Below are 27493 nucleotides of genomic sequence, written 5' to 3'. Positions count from 1 at the left end.
ATATGTAATTGTAGAGAATTATTTCGAATACTTTGACAGAAAAGTTCAATATACAAATAGGAGGATAATAATTATTGACAAGACTTCTATTACCAGACTTGAAGATTGGAACAATTCTAGATACCTTCCACTTATCAGTAGTCCAGTCAAATGGTCGTTTTTCAGGAAACAGCCCCGAAAGAATTTTTCTCTACGGTTCTATATGTATTTTGGGGCGCTGAATTCGAATCTGATATTGGCTGACACGCCAGAGGGCGGCTTCACCCCCAAAACCTCCAAAAACCCCTAAAATTTCGGACTTTTTTCAATTTTCCCATTTTATCTCGTAAACCATGTGTTTCTCAAGAAAAATCATTCTCGATACAATTAGGGAAAATAAAATGTCCAATAAGTTGAGTCATTGCGCGGGATTCTACTATTTTCGATTCCGGAGCTACAAATTTTCAAAAAAGGGGTATTTTTAAGGGGTTTTCAAAATTCTGTTCTCCAAATCAAGACCAAGTACCTTTTTTATCATTTCGGGTTACCGAGATATACAGTTTTGAATATAGAGAGTGGCCATTTTCTTGTGTTTTTAAATAGGTGCTAAAATACACTAAAAGTTGATTTTTTCAATTTTTGTTCAAATTTCAATTAGGATACATGATTTTGAACCGCCTTGACGGGCTGAGAAGAATGGGCTGTAGTACGAGGAGATCTGATCATTCTATCAAAAGTTATAGGTTTTTAAAGTTTTGATCCTTGATGTATCCTTATGATGTACCCCCCACTAGGAAATACTGAAATTGAATGTTTCTAATGGGTGATTCTCATAGAAATAACCCGCGTAAGATGATTTCAGCCGAAATATGTATTTTTTTGTTAGAAAGGCCTTGAAAAGGTATTATGATGAAAAATTTGTATTTTTGCTGTAGGACATGATTCTCTATTTTTGGGTATATTCCCCCTCCTACCACTACTAAATTCGAAAATTCTTAAGGATTCCTGTTCATAATGAATTGTTCTTTCACTTGATGTGTGGTTTTTTATCTATTCTAGAAAAGTATTCATGTTGTATAGGGTAGAATTGGTAGGATTGCATAATTTTGAAAACCCCTTAAAAATACCCCTTTTTTGAAAATTTGTAGCTCCAGAATCAAAAATGGTAGATTCCCGCGCAACGACTCAATTTATTGGACATTTTATTTTTCCTAATTGTATCGAGGATGATTTTACTTGAGAAACACAAGGTTCACGAGATAAAATGGGAAAACTGAAAAAAGTCCGAAATTTTTGGGGTTTTTGGGGGTTTTGGGGGTGAAGCCGACCTCTGGCGTGTCAGCCAATTTCAGATTCGAATTCAGCGCCCCAAAATACATATAGAACCGTCGAGAAAAATTCTTTCGGGGCTGTTTCATGAAAAACGACCATTTGACTGGACTAAGGGAGTCCCTAAATCTATTAGATTTAAGGGAGAGGTTAGAAAGAAATTTCAAAGGTTCAGCAAGTATGTTAGAGCAGCCCTTCATAATGAATGCTGGTCCCCAATCAGGGCCCCCAGATCCCGATGGGCTCACTTTATTTATTGCATTTAGTACATCTTCAAGACTTATAGAGGGGTGATGCAAATTATCAGTAGCTGTATCATCAATTTTCATGCTTGCAGAATCAGCTCTCTGTAAACTGATGAAAAGAATCAACAAATCCATTGGATATATTCATTCCTGTATATGTGGCATCCCCCCATTTCATTACCTTTTCAGAGAAACAGGTTGTCCTTTTGGAATTCACAAATTTCCAGAAACCTTTTATGTTTCCATCCATTTGCAATTGGCACCTATTGGTAAAGTCACTATATGCATTCGAGATTATCAACTTTAAAGAATTTTCATTCAATTTCTGTTCTTGAGTTATCCTGGTATATAATATGAGGATATCTAGTTAATAATAATCAATACTTGGCCTATCTCAAGAATATTCCATATTTATGTAAAAATACTTTATTCGTTGAGATAGTATACATACTTTTTAATGATTCGATAAAACATTATTATTAGCGTATGGCTTTGAATGGTGGGGAGACCCAAGGGTAGTTCTACCTCGCCGTATAAAGTCCAAAGTTCCCTAATGAGAAAACCGGACACTAAGGTTATAGTAAGCACAATACTTTAATTTACACTTTCCACTTTGAAATAAAGTTCATTTTCATGTTGAAAAGTTCAAGCATATACAAAACAGAAACAAAACACAAAACCACTAAGCCAAATTTAGAAAATATTAAATTTAGACAATAAATTTAGAGCCGAGAATTTATAGCACGCTACAATTTTGGCATGGCAACCAATAAATCAACCAATCAATAGAACATTCTCCAAATCTATTATAATATTTCAGTAGTTCATTAGGTTTCTCCATGGTTTACAAGCAATTTAGCAACAGTGCGACGGTAGGAAAGACTGACGAGTAGAGATTTGGCAATAGTGCCGCGGTTGGGAAGACAGACAAGTAGAGCGAACCAATCAGGTGCTGATTTCATAAAGTGGATTTCACTCTATCAGTGGATTTAAAGTCCGTGGGATATCACTTTTAATACTTTCTTTCTCAAAGATGGAGAGGTCTGATGCTCCATCCTCCACTAATCACTCCCACTACCTAGAAGCATTCTAACGCATCGTGCCAACACTCTGCTCCAGCTATTGCATGGCATTGTGCCAAAATCGTTTACTGTTCAGCAGATATATTGGTTTATGTGATTTTGAAGATGTGTTCATCACAAGAACGTGAAGCAAAATGACATGGCGCAACCAAATGTGCGCAGGATGACCCTCTCTGTCTATGCTATGAACTGTGGAAGGAGTGAACTCAAGTGAACTCAGTGAACTCAGAATTCACAAAATGTTTTGTGAGGAATTGTTCAAACTCACCATATTTCAAAACATGGAAGTAATCCAGATGAATGAACTTCGTTTCACGCACCTCCACATTTCTACTACCATCTGGGAGATCGAGATAACCAATATGTATGCCTTCAGTATGGTATATTTCTAAAATTTCATCCCGTAATACCATGTAGTTTACCACTCTATAGAATATTTCCTTCTGTGAAAACATACAAAAAAATATTGTTTATAGAGGCCCTATAGGTTTTGACTCTACTAATTAAAACTTACTGATAAGCAGTCCACAGCCTTGGAACTCCAATGCCAATATGAATTGATAGAATTAGATGTTAGTCAAGTTAGTTGAGGCTGTGCAAAGGCTAAAAATAAACTTTCTACTCGTGATATTTTTCAAAGTTTTCCGATTAATATATCATCAAGCTATTAAAAAGAAAAAGTTTTCTCAGGTAAACATTTTTTTCCAGAACATCAAACTCGGTAAGATATAAGTCCATGATATTCAGAGGATGTATTCTTCATGGTATTGTTGATCTAGTAAAACATTCTCTGAAAATATCAATCTCTGAAAAAGCTGTTCAATTTACCAATAATAACTCAACTAAAGGTAATTTTTGTTTTTTTTTCCAGTAAATTGAATAGCTATCTTAAAAATTGATATTTTCAGAATTTTTTTTACTATATCAACAATATCATGAAGAATCTATCCTCTAAATCTCATGGATTTATCTCTTACCGAATTTGAAATGTTCTGTCCTAAAAATTTAAACTTCAGGCGCTCATATCTCAAAAAGTAATGATCAGAAAAAAATGTTTCCTCGAGAAAACTTTTTCATTTTGATAGCCTGATGATATACAAATCGGAAAACTTTGAAAAATATCACCAGTAGAAAGTCTATTTTTAGCCTTTGCCCAGCCTTAAGCGGTAAGAGTCAGATTTAGATTATAAGTAAATATTTATGTATTCAGCCACACATACATTTATTCCATTAGGAGTGTGACTAATTTTAAATTAGGGAAATAATTAATGTTATAATTACTAGGTAACCTATAAACTGCAATCACCCTCAAAGTGGAATAATCTATTTCTAAGTCAGCACTCATCACATGAAAATTAGAAATATTGAGAGAGACTTTATTAAATCATATACTGTCCTTCATGTACATGCATGCATCATCACATTTGTTTTGTTAAGAATACTTATACATTGTTGTATATCCAGAAATATTGAGAACAATATAGAATATTTGAAGTTAGTCAAGTTTCTGTCAATATAATAATGTCCTATCCCCCTTGAAATCAATTCTGATTAGAATAACATTTTTTGCTGCATGGATTGTAGGAAGAGCGACATCATCTCTCCCCATTGTGTACCTCATACAAACAGACATTCACACAGTTCATTCATTCCATCCAGTTAAGACTTAGATATTACTACACACTTTAAAGCATAATGGGTGATTGGTTGTCAAGTCATAGCATAATAGGTGATTGGTTGTCAAGTGATAGCATAATATGTGATTGATTGTCAAGTGATAGCATAATGGGTTATTGGTTGACAAGTGATAGCATAATGTGTGATTGGTTGGCAAGTGATAGCATAATGGGTGATTGGTTGTCAAGTGATAGCTTAATAGGGGATTGGTTGTCAAGTGATTGCATAATGGGTTGTCAAGTGATAGCTTAATGGGGGATTGGTTGTCGAGTGATAGCATAATATGTGATTGATTGTCAAATGTTAGCGTAATGGGTGATTGATTGACTGTGCAGTTGTTAAATGTTAGCATCATGGTCCAATCATAATATAGTTCTATAAACCTGCTGGGATGGTTATTATTAACAAATCAATTGAAAAATGAATTATAACACTCATAATTCAAAGTCCAAGTTATAATCTAAGACATGAATAATAACACTTATAATCCAAAGTCCAAGTTATAATCTAAGACATGAATAATAACACTTATAATCCAAAGTCTAAGTTTACTCATCTTTTGTAACTCGTTTTTTTTTGTAACTGGGCACCCGCCAAAAAACCTTTGGGTTTGACCAGACCCTCAATTGTTTGAATTGCAAATAAAAAATTTTGATTCGATTGAATGAAATAATGGAACAAATATGAAAGTCTCACATCATTTCTCATGCAGACCCAAACATCCTGTGTTTGACCTTGAAATATATCCATCTGCCAAAAATCGAATTGATTCCATTTTTCCGTTGCAAAGAGTTTGATACTATAAACTTGGATATTGTAATGTTCATTTTTCTCCTGTGGGAAGAATTGTTTGCAGATCCTTTGAAAGAAAACATACAAAATGTAAGTTCAAGTTTTTGTACCAAAATAATATCAACCTTAATATAACCTACATTATTGAGCGAATGAAGTGAGGTCCAAGATTCAAGTCGACGGTTTGGCATTTCTCTTAATGTTTAAATGTTTAAATGTTTAAATGTTCAAATGTTTAAATGTTTAAATGTTTAAATATTTAAATGTTTAAATGTTTAAATGTTAAATGTTTAAATGTTTAAATGTTTAAATGTTTAAATGTTTAAATGTTTAAATGTTTAAATGTTTAAATGTTTAAATGTTTAAATGTTTGAATGTTTAAATGTTTAATGTTTAAATGTTAAATGTTTAAATGTTTAAATGTTTAAATGTTTAATGTTTAAATGTTAATGTTTAAATGTTTAAATGTTTAAATGTTTAAATGTTTAAATGTTTAAATTTTAAATGTTTAAATGTTAAATGTTTAAATGTAAATGTTTAAATGTTAAATGTTTAAATGTTTAAATGTTTAAATGTTTAAATGTTTAATGTTAAATGTTTAAATGTTTAAATGTTTAAATGTTTAAATGTTTAAATGTTTAAATGTTTAATGTTAAATGTTTAAATGTTTAAATGTTTAAATGTTTAAATGTTTAAATGTTTAAATGTTTAAATGTTTAAATGTTTAAATGTTTAATGTTTAAATGTTTAAATGTTTAATGTTTAAATGTTTAAATGTTTAAATGTTTAATGTTTAAATGTTTAAATGTTTAAATGTTTAAATGTTTAAATGTTTAAATGTTTAAATGTTTAAATGTTTAAATGTTTAAATGTTAAATGTTTAAATGTTTAAATGTTTAAATGTTTAAATGTTTAAATGTTTAAATGTTTAAATGTTTAAATGTTTAAATGTTTAAATGTTTAAATGTTTAATGTTTAATGTTTAAATGTTAAATGTTTAAATGTTTAAAGTTTAAATGTTTAAATGTTAAATGTTTAAATGTAAATGTTTAAATGTTTAAATGTTTAAATGTTAAATGTTTAAATGTTTAAATGTTTAATGTTAAATGTTTAAATGTTTAAATGTTTAATGTTTAAATGTTTAAATGTTTAAATGTTTAAATGTTTAAATGTTTAATGTTTAAATGTTTAAATGTTTAAATGTTTAATGTTTAAATGTTTAAATGTTTAATGTTTAAATGTTTAAATGTTTAAATGTAAATGTTTAAATGTAAATGTTTAAATGTTAAATGTTTAATGTTTAAATGTTTAATGTTTAAATGTTTAATGTTTAAAGTTTAAATATTTAAATGTTTAAATGTTAAATGTTTAAATGTTTAATGTTTAAATGTTTAAATGTTTAAATGTTTAATGTTTAAATGTTAAATGTTTAATGTTTAAATGTTTAATGTTTAAATGTTTAATGTTTAATGTTTAATGTTTAAATGTTTAATGTTTAAATGTTTAAATGTTTAAATGTTTAAATGTTTAAATGTTAAATGTTTAATGTTTAAATGTTTAATGTTAAATGTTTAAATGTTTAATGTTTAAATGTTCAAATGTTTAAATGTTTAAATGCTTATATGTTGCGCATTTACAGCAAAACGCGGTAATATATTTTCATGAAATTTGACAGGTATGTTCCTTTTAAAATTGCGCGTCGACGTATATACAAGGTTTTTGGAAATTTTGCATTTCAAGGACAATATAAAAGGGAAAAGGAGCCTCCTTCATTCGCCAATGTTAGAGTAAAAACCAGACTATAGAATTATTCATCATAAATCACCTGACAAGTGATTACAAGGATGTGTGAAGAAGCCAGTCTACTACTGTATCTGTATTATGGTCTATAGTTTCAAAGACCTTAAAGAGGTATGCATCTTCAAGCTGGGTTCACACCAAAGTTATTAACAAAATCCTAATAACTTAATCCTTATAGGTTCTATCAGATTGAACGGAAGTTGACAAACACACATCTTCATCACGGGTATGATAATTCATGTTCAATCCAATATAATCTATAAGGATTGAGTTATTGACATTTTGTTAATAACTTTGGTCTAATCGCAGCTTTAAGGTCTTGGTTTCAATATTATGTTTTGCAGTCATGGTATTATTATGTGTGCCCATCAGTATCAATATTCTCACATTTGAAAAAACTAGTTTAATAGGTGAATAAAAATGAACAAATGAACTAAATAATGCTGGAGAAACTATAATATTTCTGATTCTAAAAAATTAATTTTCATCAGATAGAAAGATCATCACGGAACTGGATGATTTATATCATATGAAATACAAATTCAAACGTGAACTGAGTTTATTAACATTTAAAACGGTTGACATCTGGTACTTGTAGATGAGAATACTGCGTGAGGTCTACTGTTCACAGAACTACCACAGATAGCGACCACAGATAACCTTGGCATCTGAGTCTGATGATGACCAACAACAGGTTGAAACGATCGTCACTACAAAAGTAAGTGCCTTTCACTCCAAAAGTGTTTTTTTCTTCAATTCAAGTTTAGATAGGGAAGCTTGAAAGGACAAATTACTGGATGAAATATAATGGAAAGAAAAATTGAAGTGAATAAAATATAGTCAACCACATGAAAATGCCCAATGGGAACTATAACAGATGAGTTCACGGTTGTCAAATAATAAGAGTTGATCACAGCTGATTAATGAGAATAAATATTTTTATAATACATCTGAAGGATTCGCAATGTCTATCATTATAGCCTAGTGATTGAGGGGGCGAGAAGGGGAATAAGCCGTTCCAGTCTCCATACGACTATTTTGACTAATATTCCAGTCAACTAAGGGTTATTGAAGGAAAAGTTTTTGCAAGCCAGAGGGAGAACCTCCACCAAATATGTAAGTGAGAGTAGAAAAATGATATAAAAAATTGAAGAAAAGAATAATAACTTAGACTTGAATTGAATTGATAACATTAGTTAAATATGGATGACCAAGTGACTTTTGAAGATAATTTTAGACCCCGAAGTTCTGTTTAGGGTAGTAAGGAGGCGAACATAATATTATTATTATTATATCATGTATTTTATTATATATCATATTATATTATAATAACCTGACCTGAACCACCCCCACCATCTTAGCACAGGGGATAGGAGTGAGGACTTTTGATATGTTTACCTCCTTACTACCCAAAACAGAACTGCAGGGTCAAAAATTGTCTTCCAAACTTCTCCTTCTTCAGTCTTTTTTGAGCATTCATTGCCTGGACTATGAAGTAGAAGGCATGGGAATAGTTTGATGGGGATTGGAACGGCTGAGTACCTTCATTATTCTGCACTTGAAATATCCTTCTCCAAAGTTATTTTCGATAGACTACTTCTTGGATTTGAACACTCCATAAATTCTATCAAACAACCAACCAACCAGATGCATTATTATTTTAGTATTATTCCTCCCATTTCTGCAACTTCCTAATTAATTTGTGATTCGAGAATATGTTTATTTTTTAGTGACGATTTTTTAGAGAACTTTGACTTCTTCTCCTGCAGTTCATATTGCAAGCTGTCTGCATGATTCGCTGTAATGTGGGGCCTTGTCCAAGTTTCATTTATGGGCTAATAGGTGTGTAACAATAATATAAACACAGATCTCATATTTCATTGATTGAAAGACTGGCTGAAATGGGAACAAAGAAGATGGGGAGCGAGGGAACTGTTTTGTTGGTTTTTACATGTGAGATTACTACTCACACCATATCTTCAGTCACTTGAACTTCATCCTTCCATGCTGAGCCAATTTGTAAGACAATGCCCTTTTTTGGCGGATTACCAGTGAAGAATTTCATCATAGGCAATGAATCCAATTGGTAGGCATCTGTATCTTTCCTAAACTCCCTGCAAAATCATTCATAAATATTTATTTCTATAATATATAGAGTGAAAAATACAGCTTTTTCTCCCTGAGGGGAAAGTTTGATGCTCGAGGCGAAGCCAAGGGCAAAAATTTCCCTGAGGGAGAAATAGTTATTTGTATATCTAGAGTAGAGTGAAAAGTACCACTTTTCCTCACTGAGGGGAAAATTTTAAAACCCGAGGCGAAGCCGAGGGCAACAATTTCCCTTACTTATGGAGAAAAAGCATTTCCTCCACCTAAACTGTCTAAAGTGCTTACTCAACTCCTTGCAACATAATACTAAAGTGTCACTTTTTTGCTATCAGGACGAAAAAACAGAAAAACTCCATAAGGCGTGAAAGTAACTTCATTTGAATAACATTGGAATCATCTCTATTTTAAAAAACTTTAATTTGATATAGGTTAGAAGGTGTAAGCTCAGATGGGAAAACATAATAGAGTTGTCTGTTATTGAGTCAACTGAATTCAATACCTCAACCAGAAATTCGATCAACTCATGAAATATATGTTGTGACGTCACGTTTGACATACAATAAAATAATTCAAAACAACAACCCATCTTCAATAGAATTATGGAACTGAAAAAAAGTCAGCCTAGTCGAAGTAACATTCTGATAAAATTGAGTCTTCTTTTTGATAGGAAGTAGTCGTACTATTGATAAAGCGATAAGAGAACAATGGAAAGATATAATTATGCACTAGTTCGAATTCTTTTGCAGAATTAGATTATAAAATTACTTAATTTGTTTATTGGCGGATCCAAAAATTTCTATATGTTATGAGGTTGGTTATTTTTTTTATGATTTAGCAGGTCACATGACCTCAGATCAGCCAACAACATATTTGATTTATTGCTCGGGCAAATCAGCTGACCGACCATCCAACTATTATGAAATTAATATATTTTATTTCTACTTTCCTTGCCCTATTACCATAGGTAAGAAAAGTATTGCTTTCCAATAAAAATAAGGTACCCAAGTTTCTAAATTCTGTGTGTGTGTGTGTGTGTGTGTGTGTGTGTGTGTGTGTGTGGTGTGTGTGTGTGTTGTGTGTGTGTGTGTGTGGTGTGTGTGTGTGTGTGTGTGTGTGTGTGTGTGTGTGTGTGTGTGTGTGTGTGTGTGTGTGTGTGGTGTGTGTGTGTGTGTGTGTGTGTGTGGTGTGTGTGTGTGGTGTGTGTGTGTGTGGTGTGTGTGTGTGGTGTGTGTGTGTGTGTGTTGTGTGTGTGTGTGTGTGTGTGTGTGTGTGTGTGTGGTGTGTGTGTGTGTGTGTGGTGTGTGTGTGTGTGTGGTGTGTGTGTGTTGTGTGTGTGTGTGTGTGTGTGTGTGGGTGTGTGTGTGTGTGTGTGTGTGTGTGGTGTGGTGTGTGTGTGTGTGTGTGTGTGTGTGTGTGTCTGTGTGTGTGTGTGGTGTGTGTGTGGTGTGTGTGTGTGTGTGTGTGTGTGTGTGTGTGTGTGTGGTGTGTGTGTGTGTGTGTGTGTGTTGTGTGTGTGTGTGTGTGTGTGTTTTTAGATTCCCAATTATCAGGCTTCATAAATACAATTTAGACAGAAATTTTCAAGTGAAAAAGATCGAGCATGAAAATTTCTACAATTAATGTTCAGTAACATTTCCACCTAATATTGAAATAAGCACGAAATTCGAGAAAAAGTGATTATCCAATCCCAAACTGTTGGCAATGGTTTGATTCTATTAAATGATTCACTATGGAAAGATAGCAGACCTTGTATGTCTCCAGCGTTATTGTCCTGACACCAGCTGGCTCAGATCTTTGAATAGTAAACTTGAGATGCACAGAAACACTAGCATCAGGTGATAAATTTTCATAATGGCAAGGGAAGTTGTGTGAGTGTGCCACATCAGATTTTTGTAATTGTATAAGAGTATTATATGTTAGAAGAAGGTTTATATAATTGAAAAGTAGTGATTATTATATTACTTTGAATATTTATCAGTATCTAGAGGATATAAAAAGAACATGAGTGTACAGAGCTCACATAAAAAATAAATTTATTTATTATTACATTAGTATATATTAAGATTCATTCAATTGGAATTCTTGCTGTCTATTATGTAATTTATTTAAGCATGAACTTATTCATTTATTGTGTAACAAGAAGCTGAGGAAACCCTGAATCTCAAATATCCAATCATATCACATCTTACAAAGACTTGAAAACCAATCAGATGAGTGCTTACAAATTTTAGAGGAAGAGATGAAAATGTTTCTGGGAAGATCTCTCTCTGGCTTGTGACCTTGACCAATATGGCACCACATGAGGATAGGGTTCTTTTTCAAATATTAAAAAAAAGCATCAAGCTAGTCCCTTTTTAAATGTTCAAGTATTTGTAATTATTGTTTGATTGTTTGTGAACTTAGTGGATGTTGAAGAATTTCTAATTGTGAATATTCCCATTCATAACTAATACTGATTGGAAATTATAAGCAGCCTAGACTATACCTAAGCCCAGCAGAGTCAAAAGGATTCGGCTAATTAATTATTGGACATGATTGATTTATTCTATGAGAACTTTAGTAAACATCATTTAAGTGAGTGATAAGTTTAATGAGCTCATTAAATAAGGCCTTTTTAGGTAACAAAACTAGCCGAATGTTCAGTGTTACTACTGGTGTTAGACAAGGCGATGCTCTCTCTGCAACACTATTCAATTTGGTTCTAGAGATGGTGCTCCAGAAACTCGGCACAAGCGGAACTATAATCAACAGAACAAACCAAGTATTAGCTTATGCAGATGATGTTGTCCTAGTCTCAAGAAATCAAAATAGCCTCAAATAAATGTTTAGCAAAATGAGGGAAGAGGCAAGAGAGATGGGTCTTGAAGTGAACATAAATAAAACTAAATATATGAGAATATGTCTGCAAATCAAGCAAGAAGGCAAGTATGTAATCTGGAAATAGCCGATGACTGTGTTATAGAAGGCGTCAGAGAGTTCAAATACCTTGGGGTAACCCTGACAGCAGACAATAAGACCAGTCAAGAAATACACAATCGGATAATGATGGGCAACAGAGCATACTTTGCTAATCAGAAAATATTTAAAATCAGGCTCATATCCAGAAAAACAAAGGTGAAAATGTTCATGATGCTAGTGAGACCAGTTGTAACCTATGGGGCCGAAACATGGACTATCTTGAACAAAGATGAAAAAGCATAAAGGTCATTTGAAAGAAAAATATACAGATGAATCTGGGGACCAATATGTGACGGAGGAGTGTGGAGAGCCAGATTCAATGTTGAGATAGACCAGGCCATTGGAGCAGGAAATATGGTGCGTTTCATAAAGGCCAGAAGGATTGAATGGCTTGGACATTCAGCCAGAATGAGTGACGAAAGGGTACCATCAAGACTCCTGGAAGAAAGAATGCTTGGGATGCGAAAGAGAGGTCTACCACAGACAAGATGGCTGAATGACGTGATTGGAGACCTCCGGGTGCTGGGCGTGGCAAACTGGCGATGAAGTGCTCAGAATAGAGACGAATGGAGATGCTGTGTTGAGGAGGCCAAAGTCCACCCAGGACTGTAGAGCCGGATAAAGTAAAGGAAAGTAAGTAAATAAGGCCTTTTAGTGAATTGAATGATTATTCAAAAGTGCTATATCAATTGTGATAATTCTTTTGAGTGAATCTCATGAAAGGAGAGAATTAACTGTAAAAATTATAATTACACTCATAGAATAGAAGGTTTGCTAAACAAACAGTTAGTACCCGAGTGATAAGGCTCACTTATCAACAGCTGAGTATAAGATAAGAGTACCGTTCTGTACTATACATCTTTTCAAAGAAATATTTGATAACAATTATAATTATTTTGCCAATTGAGTACAAATCATTTATAAATTGCTCATTAAACTTTTGGAGGTTACACTTTTGTTTACAATTGATCAGATGTTTTGTAACAGCTCAGACACAGCTGACTGATTCAATATTATCAATGTAATGCCAGGATTTTACTGCAAGCTATAATATCATTTCTAAAATTGAGAACTATTGAAGAAGGATAAAGAATTTCAATAGGAAAATAAAATGTTTTATTGTTAAAATTACTCATTACTCACAAAATTACATTATAATGTTGAATGTTGTAGTAACAAACAAGGTCATAGCATGAAAATTGTATCATCGATAAGAGCAGCAAAATCAATTATAACAGTTTCAAATATAATAAGAATTCTATAGAAATATTAAATTATAAATTATTGTTTCAACTGAGTCACATGGTGAATGAATCTCTTTGGCAAGTCTAAGCCAATCATGTGTCATAGAAATGGCACCAAAAGGGACGATTGTTTGAAAGCATCATATATTAATCTGTTATCAGCCAGCAAACTTGCCTTATCATATATGCTAGTGCATGTACACTGTAAAGGGGAACTTTATATAGAGAATTAAAAAATTTACAAAATCATACAAATTAAGTTATTATTGTAATCAAAGGAATTATATTGTACTGCTTGCCACTGACGTCATGCCTATGTCATAGTCATTCTACCAATGGCAAGTTTCCATGCAAATTTATTACACAGAGATTCCTAGAAAGAGGTTCTAGCCAAAAGCTTAGAAGAAGGCAGCGCACTTCCCTTTTAAAATCCTCACCTATAAGACCTTGTTAAAAAGTTACCAAAGACCTATTAGTGAAATTTTATTTGATATTTTTATTTTTTATCTGTGAGCCAATATCTAAGGCCAATTTATCTATTATTCCATAGAATTATTCATCAATTGATTGTTCCAGGAATTCAAATTTAATTACTAACTGTTTGTTTGGCAAAGCTTCTATTTTATAAGGGTAATCATAATTTTTACAGTTAATTCTCTCCTTTCATGAGATTTACTCAAAAGAATCATCACACAAAAGCCCCCAGGATATTTCAAATAGGTTATTGGAAGACAAGTTGAAACAATGACTATTTGAAAAATCCGATATTGTGATGAATACACCATTTTATCTCCTGACTTCTACAAACTTCATATTTAACACTAAAATAATATATCGTGCACTGTTGGCTATGAGAAAAAAAAACTGATTGTTCCATTCATTGGATACGATCTGAATATGATTAATGCGGTCTATTTGGATCCTTCATTGAACAAATTCAAAACTTCCTTTCAAGGGTGGCTTATGAGCAGACTCACAACTATAACAAATATAACAGAAAATTCAACATATTATCCTCTTGGGATTCTAGGGATATTTGCAACAAATATAGATTTCCATTATTCAAGGTGTTACAGGTTTCGACTCTTTGTCTGGGCTTTTACATATATTTGGGTGAGAACATGATTAACTTCGGTGACTTAACAATTGTCTACTGCTTGATTCGAGCAATTCTTTTGTATGCTTGGTAGGTTTTGTACAAGCAGGTTTAAACTTGATGTGATTCTATTAATGCTGATTACAAATGCTGTGCTTTCAAAATTATCTTTGTTGATTTGAATTACATTCCATAATATTTTGATACAATCATAATAAATTTCATACTTAAGGACAAGAATTTCATTCTCTTAATTTTTTTTTTGGAGATGTATTTAGATAACATTCATAACATGCATAATTTTTGTGCAATTTAACATAAATAATATATTTTTGGTTGCATTTTTATTTTTTTTATAATTTTACTTTAAATAAAAGACATTACAATAATTTATAACAATATTGCTTTATTTTGACACAACAGGCTTTGATTCTAATCGATTTCCTCATCGATTACACATTCTGAGGTTATTTCTGCACATTTTTTTGAATAAATCTTGTTTATTTTCTTTCTTCCCATTCAATACTAAATCCATCTTATTTCTAATTTGCGAATATTCTCTGTTGATGACATAGGTTTTTTTTCTGTTTTTTAGGTGGGCGGATGGTACTAGGCTGTTTGTTCCGTGGTGACTGTAGTATGAGGCGGATGGCTTGATCAGGTTGGTAATTTTTAAAGTTGCTTTTTAGTTTTATTGGTGTTCAATTTCAGCCTAATGTGATGGCGGTGTAGATAGATTCTGTTTAATGTTCTTCTTTTCTCTAAAACTATTTTTCTGATTAGGTGTTGTCTTCTTGATTGTTGGTGGGTTGGAGTTTTACTCTTATTGTTGTGTGATTGATTGTGATGTCTATTGTATTTGTGTGTTGCAGGTGTTGCAAGCTGGAAAGCATTCCTAATCGTTAAGATCCTAGATTTTAACTGGTATAGAATTTATAATAACTTGTAGTTGATTAACCATCCTGCCAGAACCGCGACCTTGAGTAATTATAAAAATCTTTTATAATTTGTTTTCATTATTTTTAGAAAACCGTTAAATTTGTCAATTATAAAGTCTGTTGGATCATGCATGGTATCACGCCATCACAAGCAAATTTCTAGTTATTTTGTCGATGTTAAACTGTTTTCAATCTGTAATCCAAGCTTCAAATCTGCACAGTCAAATTATACATATTTTATCATATCATATTCCCACTTTGTCAATTCGTCTCTTGAGTTTGATTATTTCTTTAGCCTGTCAATTATTGTGTCTGACACGTTCCATATTATCAAGAACCGATCAAGTACGATCATTGAAATAATTGATTCAACCTGGATATTGGAACAGATCTAAGTGTATATAGTGTGTGGGGTCAGATCGAGATTATCTATTCTCTGTCCTTACCTGCTCATATATCAGCTTTTATCTGTGACCAACTTCGGCTTGGGAGCGAATTTTTCAACTGTATGGCAGATGCAGCTGGAGATAATATAATTTCCTACAATAGAGCATAAAGCCCGACAAGACTCTGTTCTCAAAGTATATTCCGAACGATCAATGGTCCTCAGTACCCTATCTTTATCCTTCGGAACTTATTAGAGATGCAGTCCCCTAGATTATCTACTTCGGGGTTTTTGCTCGACCCGTATGATTTTATATGCTGTTTCATCACAGGTAATAGTTTTAAGATCACTGTACTCAGTGTTTAGCGACCACTAAACTACATCTCAAATTTTATCATTATACAATCAGTCATAAGAAGAATCAAGGGTGAGCGAGTGTTCATGCCTCTGCGATTCAGACGGTTGTATCGAATCTTGTAGTGACTCAGTCAGTCTGGTGTTCACTTAGTGTCCACGCACGCATTTTCAAATTCCTAACCCCAATACTGGGGACTCAGTACGAGATTCGTTATATGTGTGTCGACTTAACCTTGGCGGCGATAGTAATTCCCCATGAAGTACTCCACAAAATTTATAATCAAGTTTGAATATTTCGCAACGTGTCAGACACTATAGTATATTAAGTAAGAACTCTTTTCATAAATATATTTTGAATCTGTGGGAGGCTTATTTCCTTCTGTGCTTAACACGAATCAATATCGCTGAGATTTGAATGATTATTCTTGTTAATTATTAATTATTGATTGAAATATATCTATTGAATCTATAGTCTGAACAGGTTCCAATTGGCTGAATTTTGAATCGACCTGAATCTTTATATATTAGTATTAATAATTAGTCTACGGTATATATTTTATAGCCAACAGTATTGTAAATGCTAACAACTCCTGTGATATAAGAGATATTGGAAAATTCATTTACATTGATTATATTTATATATTAATTTATGGGAATATATTTGTGTTTTTTGACAGCATACAGAGTGTTAGAAATCTTCATTCTTTACCTGATTCATCTCGTGATATACAGTTTGAGCTGTCTTGGTACCAAGCATTCTCATTGTGCAGCATATTCAATTAATGAATCATTAAAAATTGATCTAATTTGGAGCAACTATTACTTATCATCCTTTGATGATAGTCATATTCTTCAGTCAGCAAATATTTACTGATATATCATATAAGGATCCAGAGATCGTCTGGAACTGTCATTTGAGTAATAGGGAATTTTGAAAGGATAAATTAGTGCACACAACATGTATTCATGACGAGCATTTTGAAACTCAATTAAAAAAATAATATATAACTATTATTTAACGAAAATCCTAAATAAATGCTGTACATCACCCCGAAGACTTCTGCTACTGCAGACATTGACAACAGGGTTAACAGCTAGATGGAAATTCGATGAGAACTACTATCCAAAAATGAGCGCTGCTATCCAGAGATTGTCAGTTTGGTGTAAGGGTAAGCATTCCTGACTGGCATTTGGGAGGTACCGGGCTCGATTCCCGGGCTGGCAACTAATTTTTGGATAGTAGTTCTCATCGAATTTCTATCTAGCTGTTAACCCTGTTGTCAATGTCTGCAGTAGCAGAAGTATTCGGGGTGATGTACAGCATTTATTCAGGATTTTCGTTGAATAATAGTTATATATTAATTAGCATTCGAATAAATGCATTCTCTATTTTATTCCATCAGAAAAATAATAGTTGATTTTTATTATTCTTGATTGGATATATGGTTACTGTAAATCAGTCACTGACTATCTTTTTGATTTCCTTACTTGTATTCTTCAATATCTTCAAGAGAGAAGCGGTAAGAACTGTTAACTATCAGTTACCTTAACCTATGGTGGTTTATTATTGTGAAAATATTCATGCATCTATGCACCACTGAGCTGGAGCTGTGGTCAGAACTCCTGTATATTTGCGGGATGAACGGCCTTAAATTTTGGCAAATTTATTTACAAACTGGGGATAATAGTATCACTGTTGGCGTACCTAACAACAACTTCACACAAAATGTTACAACCAACGTGAAGCACATATATATTGATATATCCAAAGTGTCTTCACAATGTTTGTATGATATTACATCTATATAATGAGAGAGAGTAGGGTTGTGTTTGTTTCTGTGTTCCTTTGTTTGTTTGTTTGCATCAAAGCATGTCAACTTGTGGATTGCATACTGGAGAAACGGGATTGATCTAAATCTCCAAATTTTGGACATAGTTTCTAAACATATCAATATCATGCACCTCGAAGCCAGAATTCTAATTATTATCCTTCTAGATTTGTCATAATTAATGATCAAATTTTATTCATGGGACATATGATTTCATACCTTAGACCAGTTATAGAATAGACAGGGCCCATTGTATATTCATACTGAAAGTCGATGAAGCCAACAACTACTGCCAAATCCACCCATCTTGACGTCACAACAGTGACATCACGCATCATATAAATTATAGAAAACTTTTTTGAGTTTGTTGTGTTAAATTTACATTGTTGTTAAACATAGCTTGTTTCCCATAGCAGATTGTTATTTATTTATGTAATTATTATTTATGAAAATGGTAATCTCCAGCACAGCATATAATTGCACTGGAATTTTTAGGAAAAAAGTGGAATATCTTCCATGTGTAAGTTGAAATTCATACACATGAATATTGTAAGTTGTTACCGTAATACTATCCTTGATTATGATGTAAGTGAACTCATTGCAGCATGACAATAAATTAGTTTTGAAACTCCGTTTTCCTGATGCAATGTATAGGCCTTCACATGGCATGGATTATTAATTTTTCAGCTAGAACAGTTTTTTGAGACAAAGTGCTAAATAAACATGTACAGTTTTATCAATGCTGTATCAACAATATGAATATGCATGAAGTTAATATTGCTTTGAATGGAGGTGTTGATATTTTTATATAAATAAATTATTCTCTTCAATTTCTATTCAATTACAATCCCAAAATTATTCTAGCTCTGATAGAATGATTGACTCACTGTACAATCAGTCGAAAATTTTAATATTGAAAAGTGGGGTATTTTGGCAAGCTGAACCAAGCACCTTTCACCTTTATGCACCTTTTTGATATTTCTTCAAATGAAAAATGAGTTTTGTGGGTTGTCAAAACTTCCCCTGGAAGGGAAACTATTCAACGTAGAAAATTTCAATTGATGTTGTCTTTCTTTTTTCGAAAAGGACTTTGAAAATATGTAGCATACAATATGGGTGTTTATATTTGAAATATTCGAGTTACAACCCCAAAGTGATACCCTTCTGAGGGGTTGAAATCCAGTTGTACTTCAAAAGGTGAAGTATTCGACCAACAACTTATCCCGAAAGTTACAGTATAATATCAACAACAGTCTCCAACTTATTGAAGGGTTGAAGACTGTGATACTTTGAAAATAAATTCAATTCTTACATATATTATTATTGTTTCTTCATTTTATTAAAGCAAAAATCTCCCTTTTGGCCATGCAGATATTCATGGTTTTCTCCCAATCGGTGATTCAAAGCTTATACAAGCAAATGACTGATACAAAGTCCAACAGCTGATTAGCAAAAAAAAAGCTTACAAGAAAAATATTTGAAATTTGTCAGCTGTTGGATGATGGAAATGAGCTCTTTTTATAATAATATAGTGTCCAGCTGTTGAATTGCATATCACCTACTGGGAAAAAATCCATTTTTCTGAAATGGATTTTATAGTTGAATTAATTTTTTTTATTACAATGTTCCTGGAAATAGTATAATTTTAGATTGGAATGATTGGATGTAATATATGTTATTATTTACGTTACATTATATTATATTATATATGTTATTATTCACCAAACTCAAGTACTCAACCCGATGATATCAGACTTCAATTAAATGCAGTAAGAGTACACAATGTAAATTGCCTGGTTGGCATGAACGATAGCAATAAAAATCAACTGGCTTGCTCTCGTCCCGTTTTAGAAAGCGTGACCAAAACAAAGTATTAAGGTGTCACTCTGGACCCTCATTTAAGATGGAATGAGCATATAAATTGTATGTGTAGCAAAATGAAATTTATGATCCACAAATTTTATAATTTGAGCTTACTCAAAGACAAAGGTCTAAGTAAAATGGTATACCTAACATATGCTCAGTCAGTCTTCCAGTATGGAGTTAGGGTGTGAGGTGGCGCTTTCAATGCACATTTTAAAAAATTGAATGTTATTCAAAAGGGTATTCTCAAGGCAGCCTTGGGAGTGCCCAGACGATGCCCTAGTCACCAGCTTTTTCTGGAATTTGAAGTTATGACAGTCAGACAGCTATATATTAGAAATCTAATTGAATATATCAGCAATCATACAGATAAACTGCATTAAACTAATTACATTTTCAGATCTGCAAACAGATAATATATTGTTCCTCGAACTGACTCAACTATATGCAAAATACAATTTAACTACATAGTGAATAGAATAATGAATATTATTCCAGAACATTTTATGAAAATCTGGTGTGGTACACTCACAAAACTTTCCTTGCTCATTGAACTGCAAGCCTCATTCTCAAACGAGAATAATTTAGGGGAATAACATAATGACGATTGGCGGCAACATATTTGCAACTACGATCAGACTACTGTATATGTGTATATTATGATTGTTTTCAGAATACTTTCTCCTTTGTGTAAATTGTGGAATTCGATGATTTTTTAAAAGTCATCAAAACAGGTGTTCTACAGATGGAATATCTTGACTATGACTGTGTTCTTTTTATAAACTGCTCTACCTACCTACCTCATTCATCTATCTTGACATCTATAATGACAAAAGAACCATGTTTTTCACGGTCTTCTATGATTTTCTTCAAATTTATACCATGGATAGCTATTTATAAGCCCTATCAACTTACATGAGTCTCATTCCTGGGAAAATTGCAGGAGCTCCTTAATATTCTCGAGAAAAATAACAGTCACTAAAAAACCATGTTTTTCACGATTTTCTCAAAAATGACTTCACTGATTTTTTTCAAATTCATACCCTGTATATATCAGCTCTATTAACTAGCATAAATCTCCTCCCTGAGAAACTAACAGGGGGCTCAACCCCATCCTACGGCAGTTGCTAGACTGGCGCGGAGATCCTGTTTAGCAGTTTCAGAATTGCTGAAAATCCTTTCGCAGCTACAGGCTCGCAGAAATCCCATTCCCAAAGCCCTATACTCTAAACTTTAATTTCCACATTGCTGAAATTTATACTCTGTATTTAGCTAGCCGGTCCAGCTTGCTGAGGGCTAGAGTGCAATTCTCAGATTGCAGATTATTGAGCAGATATTTATTTGCTGTATAGAATAATAATCTTATTATTGATTCTTTGTACCATATACCCTATACCCCATACCTCAGACCCTGTACCCTACTCTCTATAGCTTACACCCTATACTGTACCCTACTTAACTATATCTTGAATACCAATAACAACTCCATAGATCCATCATACCTTTACCCTATTCTCTTACCTCAAACCCCATAGAAAAACCTCTTTCTGGGCTTGCAGATCCAGTCTGCCCGCCGTCAAGTCGCAGTTGGTTCAGATTGCATACTACCTTCACAAATATAATTATTTGTAGGGATCTGATAGTCAGATCTGTCTCCTTGTATAGGGAATCTCTTTTAACACTCACTCTGTATTCCAAAGGCCGAGGGCTGAATCGGCCAGTAACGGCACAGGCAAATAATCTTCCCCTGAAATTAAAAATCTTGCGAAAGAAGCAAAGGGTAAAGAATCAGGATAGAGGAAGAAGTGTAGGTTCGGTAACTTCACCTGTCAGTACGGCTACTGACCCCAACCCATATCGGACTGTAGCTAGTCCGCATTGTAGCAATACTTCGCAATTATTAGATTACCTGAGGGGTGGAATTGGGTATCTTAATAAAACTGACGTCCCACAACGTGGGGCTAAGAAGTCTGGCGCCCAAGAAATTCGTGATAAGGGGTTGGGTGAATCCCAATCCGCGATGAGTGTACACGGAGAAGAGACTACTCATCAGGATGATGAAGTAGTACAGGCGGTCTGCCGGGAGGACCTCGCGGAACGCGAAAGCCGACCCCAGAGTGTCGTTTGTCGACAAAGCATTATTTGTCTCTGATTAAACTCACTTCTGTCTCAATAAATTATACTCTTTGTTCTCGGGATCAGGATCGTCAACCCATATTAAGCCATCTGCACAGAAACAAAAGTACAATTTATTATTATTCTGTTGAAGAGTATGGATATATAGGTTCAAATCAGTTAAAAAGGGAGTGAGTCAATGATGATAATGCTTTCAAAGATTATCAAATGAAGAACCAAAGTAAGAGGTTTTCCTGGTAACTAATTTTTTTTGTATTCAAGTCTATAGTGAGGTCCACCTTATAATGGGAGTGGAGAAAGATGGGAGAACACCATTGCCGATCCTCAGGCATGTCAATGCCTTCTGAAGACAGTAGCTAATACAGGTTTATTGATGTAATATCAACTGTTCATTCTCATCTATATGAAAAGAGAGAGTAGGGTTGTGTTTGTTTGTTTGTTCGCATCAAATCATCTCAACTTGTGGATTGCATACCGAAAAATCTGGTGTGGTACACTCACACAACTTCCCTTGCTCATTGAACTGTAAGCCTCATTCTTAAACAAGAATAATTAAGGGGAATAACATGATGACGATTGGCGGCAACATATTTGAAACTACGATCAGACTACTGTATATATGTGTATATATGATTGTTTTCAGAGTACTTCTTCCTTTGTGTAAATTGTGAAATTCGATGATTTTTTTAAAAGTCGTCAAAACAGCTGTTCCACAGATGGAATATCTCGACTAAGTGCTCTTTTTATAAACTGCTCTACCTACCTACCTCATGCACGAGAAGGACAAAAGACTCATGTCAGTTTACAAAGTCCATTACCCTAGATAGCTATTTATAAGCCCTATCAACTGACATGAGTCTCATTTCTGGGAAAATTGCAGGAGCTCCATAATCTTCCTGAGAAGAATGAATTTTGTTAAATTTCTATCACGATTTTCTCAAAAAAGACTTGTCCGATTTCAAATTCATAACCTGTATAGTTATATATCAGCTCTATTAACTGGCATGAGTCTCCACCATGATAAATCAACAGGGGGTCCACCCCATCCTTGAGGATTTTACTTTCTAACCTCCTTCTCATGTGTGAGGTAGGTAGGTAGAGCAGTTTATTCAAAAGAACACATGTCGATATTTTATTTGTAGAACAGCTGTCTCGACAACTTCTAAAAAATCCTCAAGTTTCATAACTCGAACAAAGGAAAATGTACTCTGAACACAATCACAATAGTATAATCATAGTTTTAATTATTTAGTCGCCAATCGACATAATGTTATTCCTCTAGATTATCCTTGTTGATGAGGCTTATAGATCAACAAGCAAGTAACCCGTGCTCCGCAAGGGTCTAATTAGAAACATGTCAAACCAAAAATTCACCTAATGAAATCCTGAAGAATATAAAATGGGCCTTTAACCATCCTTTATAAATAAGGAATCTTATTTCAGTCTAGTCTTTACTTCAGACGTGTTGATGCGTCATTCGTGAATTTCCCATCCCTCATAACCTACATATAATCCAATTCTTTCCTTTATTGAAAACTAGCTGGCCCGCGAACTTCGTACCGCCGTTTGCATTTCATGACAAACTTTAGCTGGATGCACACCTGAGAAGGCCCGATGTGGCATTTTGCATCCAGGTGCTTTTTGATTATTTTTTGAATGGAAGAACTCACACACACTGATTCGGACATGGCGTGGAACAGTGTGATAAAGCAATCTCCATAGGATGAACACTTTGTTTCACCAAGCCGCGCCTCCCAGGTGTGCTTAGTCTTCGCTTAATCTGATGCACTATATTTTTATGAAAATTATCCATCAATCAGTATTTTATATCTCAATATAGACTTCCTATGTGCTAGTTGTACAGCATTTTGTATTTTTAGATATAGTTGAATGCACCTTGCTGGGGAATTGAATGGTATATCTCCTTGCTGCTGATTTTCCCGTGCATATTCTAAATTTACAGCATTCCGAGTTCTACGACCCAAGTTTGGACGTCGTTCGCACCGCGGCTTTATTTCATTTTATTTATTCATAGACAATAGATACAATGCAGATAAAAACAACAGGCATTCGCCCAAAACTGCTTCAAACCTTAATTTGGAATACACGGCCTAAAGGTTATGTAAAATAACTTAATTCACACACTATTTTAAGTCCAAAAAATGTTTGTACTTCAATAATTTTGGATTTATCAGATTAATTAATTTCAAAATACAAATCCAAACCAAAATCTTCCTTCACAATCACCGAAATATTATAAATTTCACTTAACTCCACAAATTATACTCATGTTAAAATTCTAAACATGTTAAAATTCTAAACATGTTAAAATAATTATTATTAGAATAAAAATTTTGTGATCAGTAAAAAGAAAGAAAATAGTGTGACACGATGATTATAACAGCGATTTTCATTTCTGTGTGAGGCCAGCTCACAAATCTTCTCCCATAAGGATTACATGTGAACTTTGAAGGACCATAGGAAAGAGTCCTGAAGTCGGATTATGAATTTGATAGGCCATAAACCTGGTCCTAAACATAACGAACACAACTGAAAAAATCATCAAATTCGGTGCATACATAAAAAATTATTGAACGTCAAAATTTGAGGCTTGATTTTTATTTATATAGATAATAGTATGTTTCGAGGGGATAAATTGAAAACAAAAAAATTGAAACTTCTTCGGGACTTGAACCTAGTATCTTTCGCTTTGAAGCCGAGCTCTTCACCCTTCCACCACAAGTGCTATTGGGATGTATTGTCTTGTAGCAACCTTATAGCCTCCATCACATTATCCTTTCTCTTACTGGAACAGTTTGTGTCATCCTGTAGCCTACATAGCCTATCTTTTCAGTGATAGAATTAAAATAAATCAAATCAAATTTTATTCTCACAATTACAAATAATACTGTACAGTTACAGTACATTTATATATACCCTTATGTTATGAGAGATTCACATGTAGGTTTAAGCCTGTGTTTATGAGGGGCTGGCATAATTCGCTAAATTTGAATTCGATAAACTAAATTATGAAAATTGATATTATCTTAAACTAAATTGAGAAAAATACAGATAAAAAAAATGATATGAGTAAATGTTGATATTATAGGGAGAAAACAAATAATTGGCTGCAGAAACAGTCAGTTATAATTAATGACTAAAAATGTGGCATATACATCTAGAAAAGATTCAATTCGTTTCTGTCTGATGATTCATAACGATATCCATTAATTTTTGCATCTATTTATGAAGTATACAAATAAATTGCAGAGAATGCCAGCAATATTCAAATATGCTGTTAAATTTTCGGACTGCGATTGAATTTGCCCCCAAAATAGCTAGAAAATGATTATTCATAGAACTTTGTTCAAAATAGTCCGACACATATTATTTAAAATGTTTGTTCAAAAAGCTGAATAATATAGCTCTTCAATTGGGTTCAACAAATGTTCGTTTCTAATACATGGATTTCAGTAGGCTACATACGGTACCTAACTTCATCATACTTGAAAACATCTCTTATGTTAAAAAAATTTGTCAATATTTCACCGATTTAGAAAAATTGTCAGCGAAATAATAAAAATAGTATGTTGGCTATATTACTATATTGATTTCATTTAGAATCAAAACTCTTATATAGTTATTTAACTCACCGCTTGTGCGGCGGTAGTGTTGTATGGTAGATGATTTTTATTGTTTAATATTGTATTTAAAGATGACAAAAACAGCTTTTCGAAAATTTGAAAGATTGAGAATCAATCAATGAGAAGATTGAGAAAAATGTTGATATTCAAAACTTAACAACTCACAATAATATAATATTATCACAATCGCTATAAGCTGCCAGCATTTGTATCAAAACTCCAGTATCGAGACATGAGCTTCCTTGATTGAAACACATATTGCAACACATTGTTACCAGCGTATCAATTCCTCTATGAGCTTCCTTTATACAAACCCATCTACAACAATGTAGGTATGCTTATGATGTTCCATGAATCAAATTTAAAATTAATTCTGAAAAATCTAGAAAGAAAATTGAAATTTGGGCTTCGAGGTGCACGATTTTGATATTTTTAGAATCCATGTTCAAAATTTGGAGATCTAAATCATTCTGTTTTTCCGATATGCAATCCACAAGTTGACATGTTTTGATGCGAACAAACGAACAAAACACAACCCTACTCTCTCTTATTATATTATATAGATGAGCAAGGAAAGCTGTGTGAGTGTACCTCCCAGATTCTTCTAATTGAAAGGTGGTTGTATGATACATGATTCTGATACAGGATTTCCAGAGAAAAGGTATAATGAGAACCGCACATCGATATCTCAAACCTTTCAAAATTTATTCTCATTCATTTCCTTTACTATAGTATAGAAGATGATGAATAGATGAATGGATGATATCCATGAAATGATATATCATCCATCTATCTATCATCTTCTATACTATAATGAAGGAAAGAACTGGCTTAAACACGTATACACGTGTAAAGGATAGGAAAATTATGTTGAAGCATCATCACGTCTGAACTGCTGGACTGATTCACTTGAAATGCTGCATATAAATTCTTAATCAACCGAGGATTCTTATAGGCCTATTTTCAATTCTTCTAATTTCATTACGTCAAGTTTTCAGTTTGTCAAGTTTTAAAATAGACCCTTGTGAAGCACGGGTTACCTGCTAGTTTAAAATAATCAACTATATTTTATCAAGCAAGATATTATATTTTTCAATAATTTCATAATGATTTTCATAGTTAAGATGAAATATTTGTAGAATAATTATTAATTCCACATTGTTGGAAGACGATATGGCAACAGGGCAATCCGAGAAAGAGATGGCACTATCTGCTTTGTTGAATGTTAGACAAGGATAGCAATATCATTGCTAATCAAACACTGCCATTATAACGTGGACCTCACTATAATTCTTTGGAATGTACTGTATAAAAGAAGTACTGTACCGTAGAAGAGATGTGAAGAACTCATAAAAAATAGAGAGCATAATTATCTTACCCTTTTAATATGAAAATCAATCATGAAATCTGAAAAAACGCATTGAAAAGGGATGAAAACGCTGTAAAGGTTCCAAGCTCATTTTTTGCTCAATTCCAAAGCACTAGCTTATAGTGAGATCCACGTTATAATGGCAGTGTTTGATTAGCAATGGTATTGCTATCCTTGTCTATCATTCAACAAAGCAGATAGTGCCATCTCTTTCTCGGATTGCTCTGTTGCCATATCGTCTTTCAACAATGTGGAATTAATAATTATTCTACAAAATATTTCATCTTAACTATGAAAATTCTTATGAAATTATTGAAAAATATAATATCTTGCTTGATAAAATATAATTGATTATTTCAAATGAAAATGAACAGTTAATATTACATCAATAAACCTGTATCAGCTAGCCATCTATAGAAGGCATTGACAAGACAGAGGCTCGGCAACGTTGATTTCGTATCTTCCTCCACTGGTATTATAACGTGTACCTCACTATAGAGACAAAACATTTTTAGACCTTAGCTGAGAATGTTCAATGAATATGAATGAACAGTCTCTGTCGATTAGTTCTTGTGAAATCTAAGGAACTGCAGAAAATGCAGGAAAATCATCAAGATAGACGTATGATATCTTGGCGGTATTTCAAAGCCCTTCTGATACAACA

The 27493-nt window shown here is 33.2% G+C and overlaps 1 protein-coding gene across 2 annotated transcripts in view; it reads right to left on the bottom strand.

The window, feature by feature from the left end:
• Positions 1-27493, bottom strand: part of LOC111059816 — a 380452-nt gene that overhangs the window by 65064 nt on the left and 287895 nt on the right. For both annotated transcript variants that reach the window (XM_039435597.1, XM_039435598.1), the window contains 4 exons: positions 21843-21906; positions 8875-9018; positions 5009-5171; positions 2904-3078 (listed from right to left, as the gene is read on the bottom strand). In XM_039435597.1, coding sequence (XP_039291531.1) covers positions 2904-3078; positions 5009-5171; positions 8875-9018; positions 21843-21906 — 546 coding nt within the window. The remainder of the gene's footprint in view (positions 1-2903; positions 3079-5008; positions 5172-8874; positions 9019-21842; positions 21907-27493) is intronic.

Source organism: Nilaparvata lugens, chromosome 9 (assembly GCF_014356525.2).
Source record: "Nilaparvata lugens isolate BPH chromosome 9, ASM1435652v1, whole genome shotgun sequence".
In the NCBI taxonomy this organism is placed as follows: domain Eukaryota; kingdom Metazoa; phylum Arthropoda; class Insecta; order Hemiptera; family Delphacidae; genus Nilaparvata; species Nilaparvata lugens.
The sequence above is the reverse complement of the archived record's forward strand: the minus strand, read 5'-3'. Positions and strand labels throughout refer to the sequence as shown.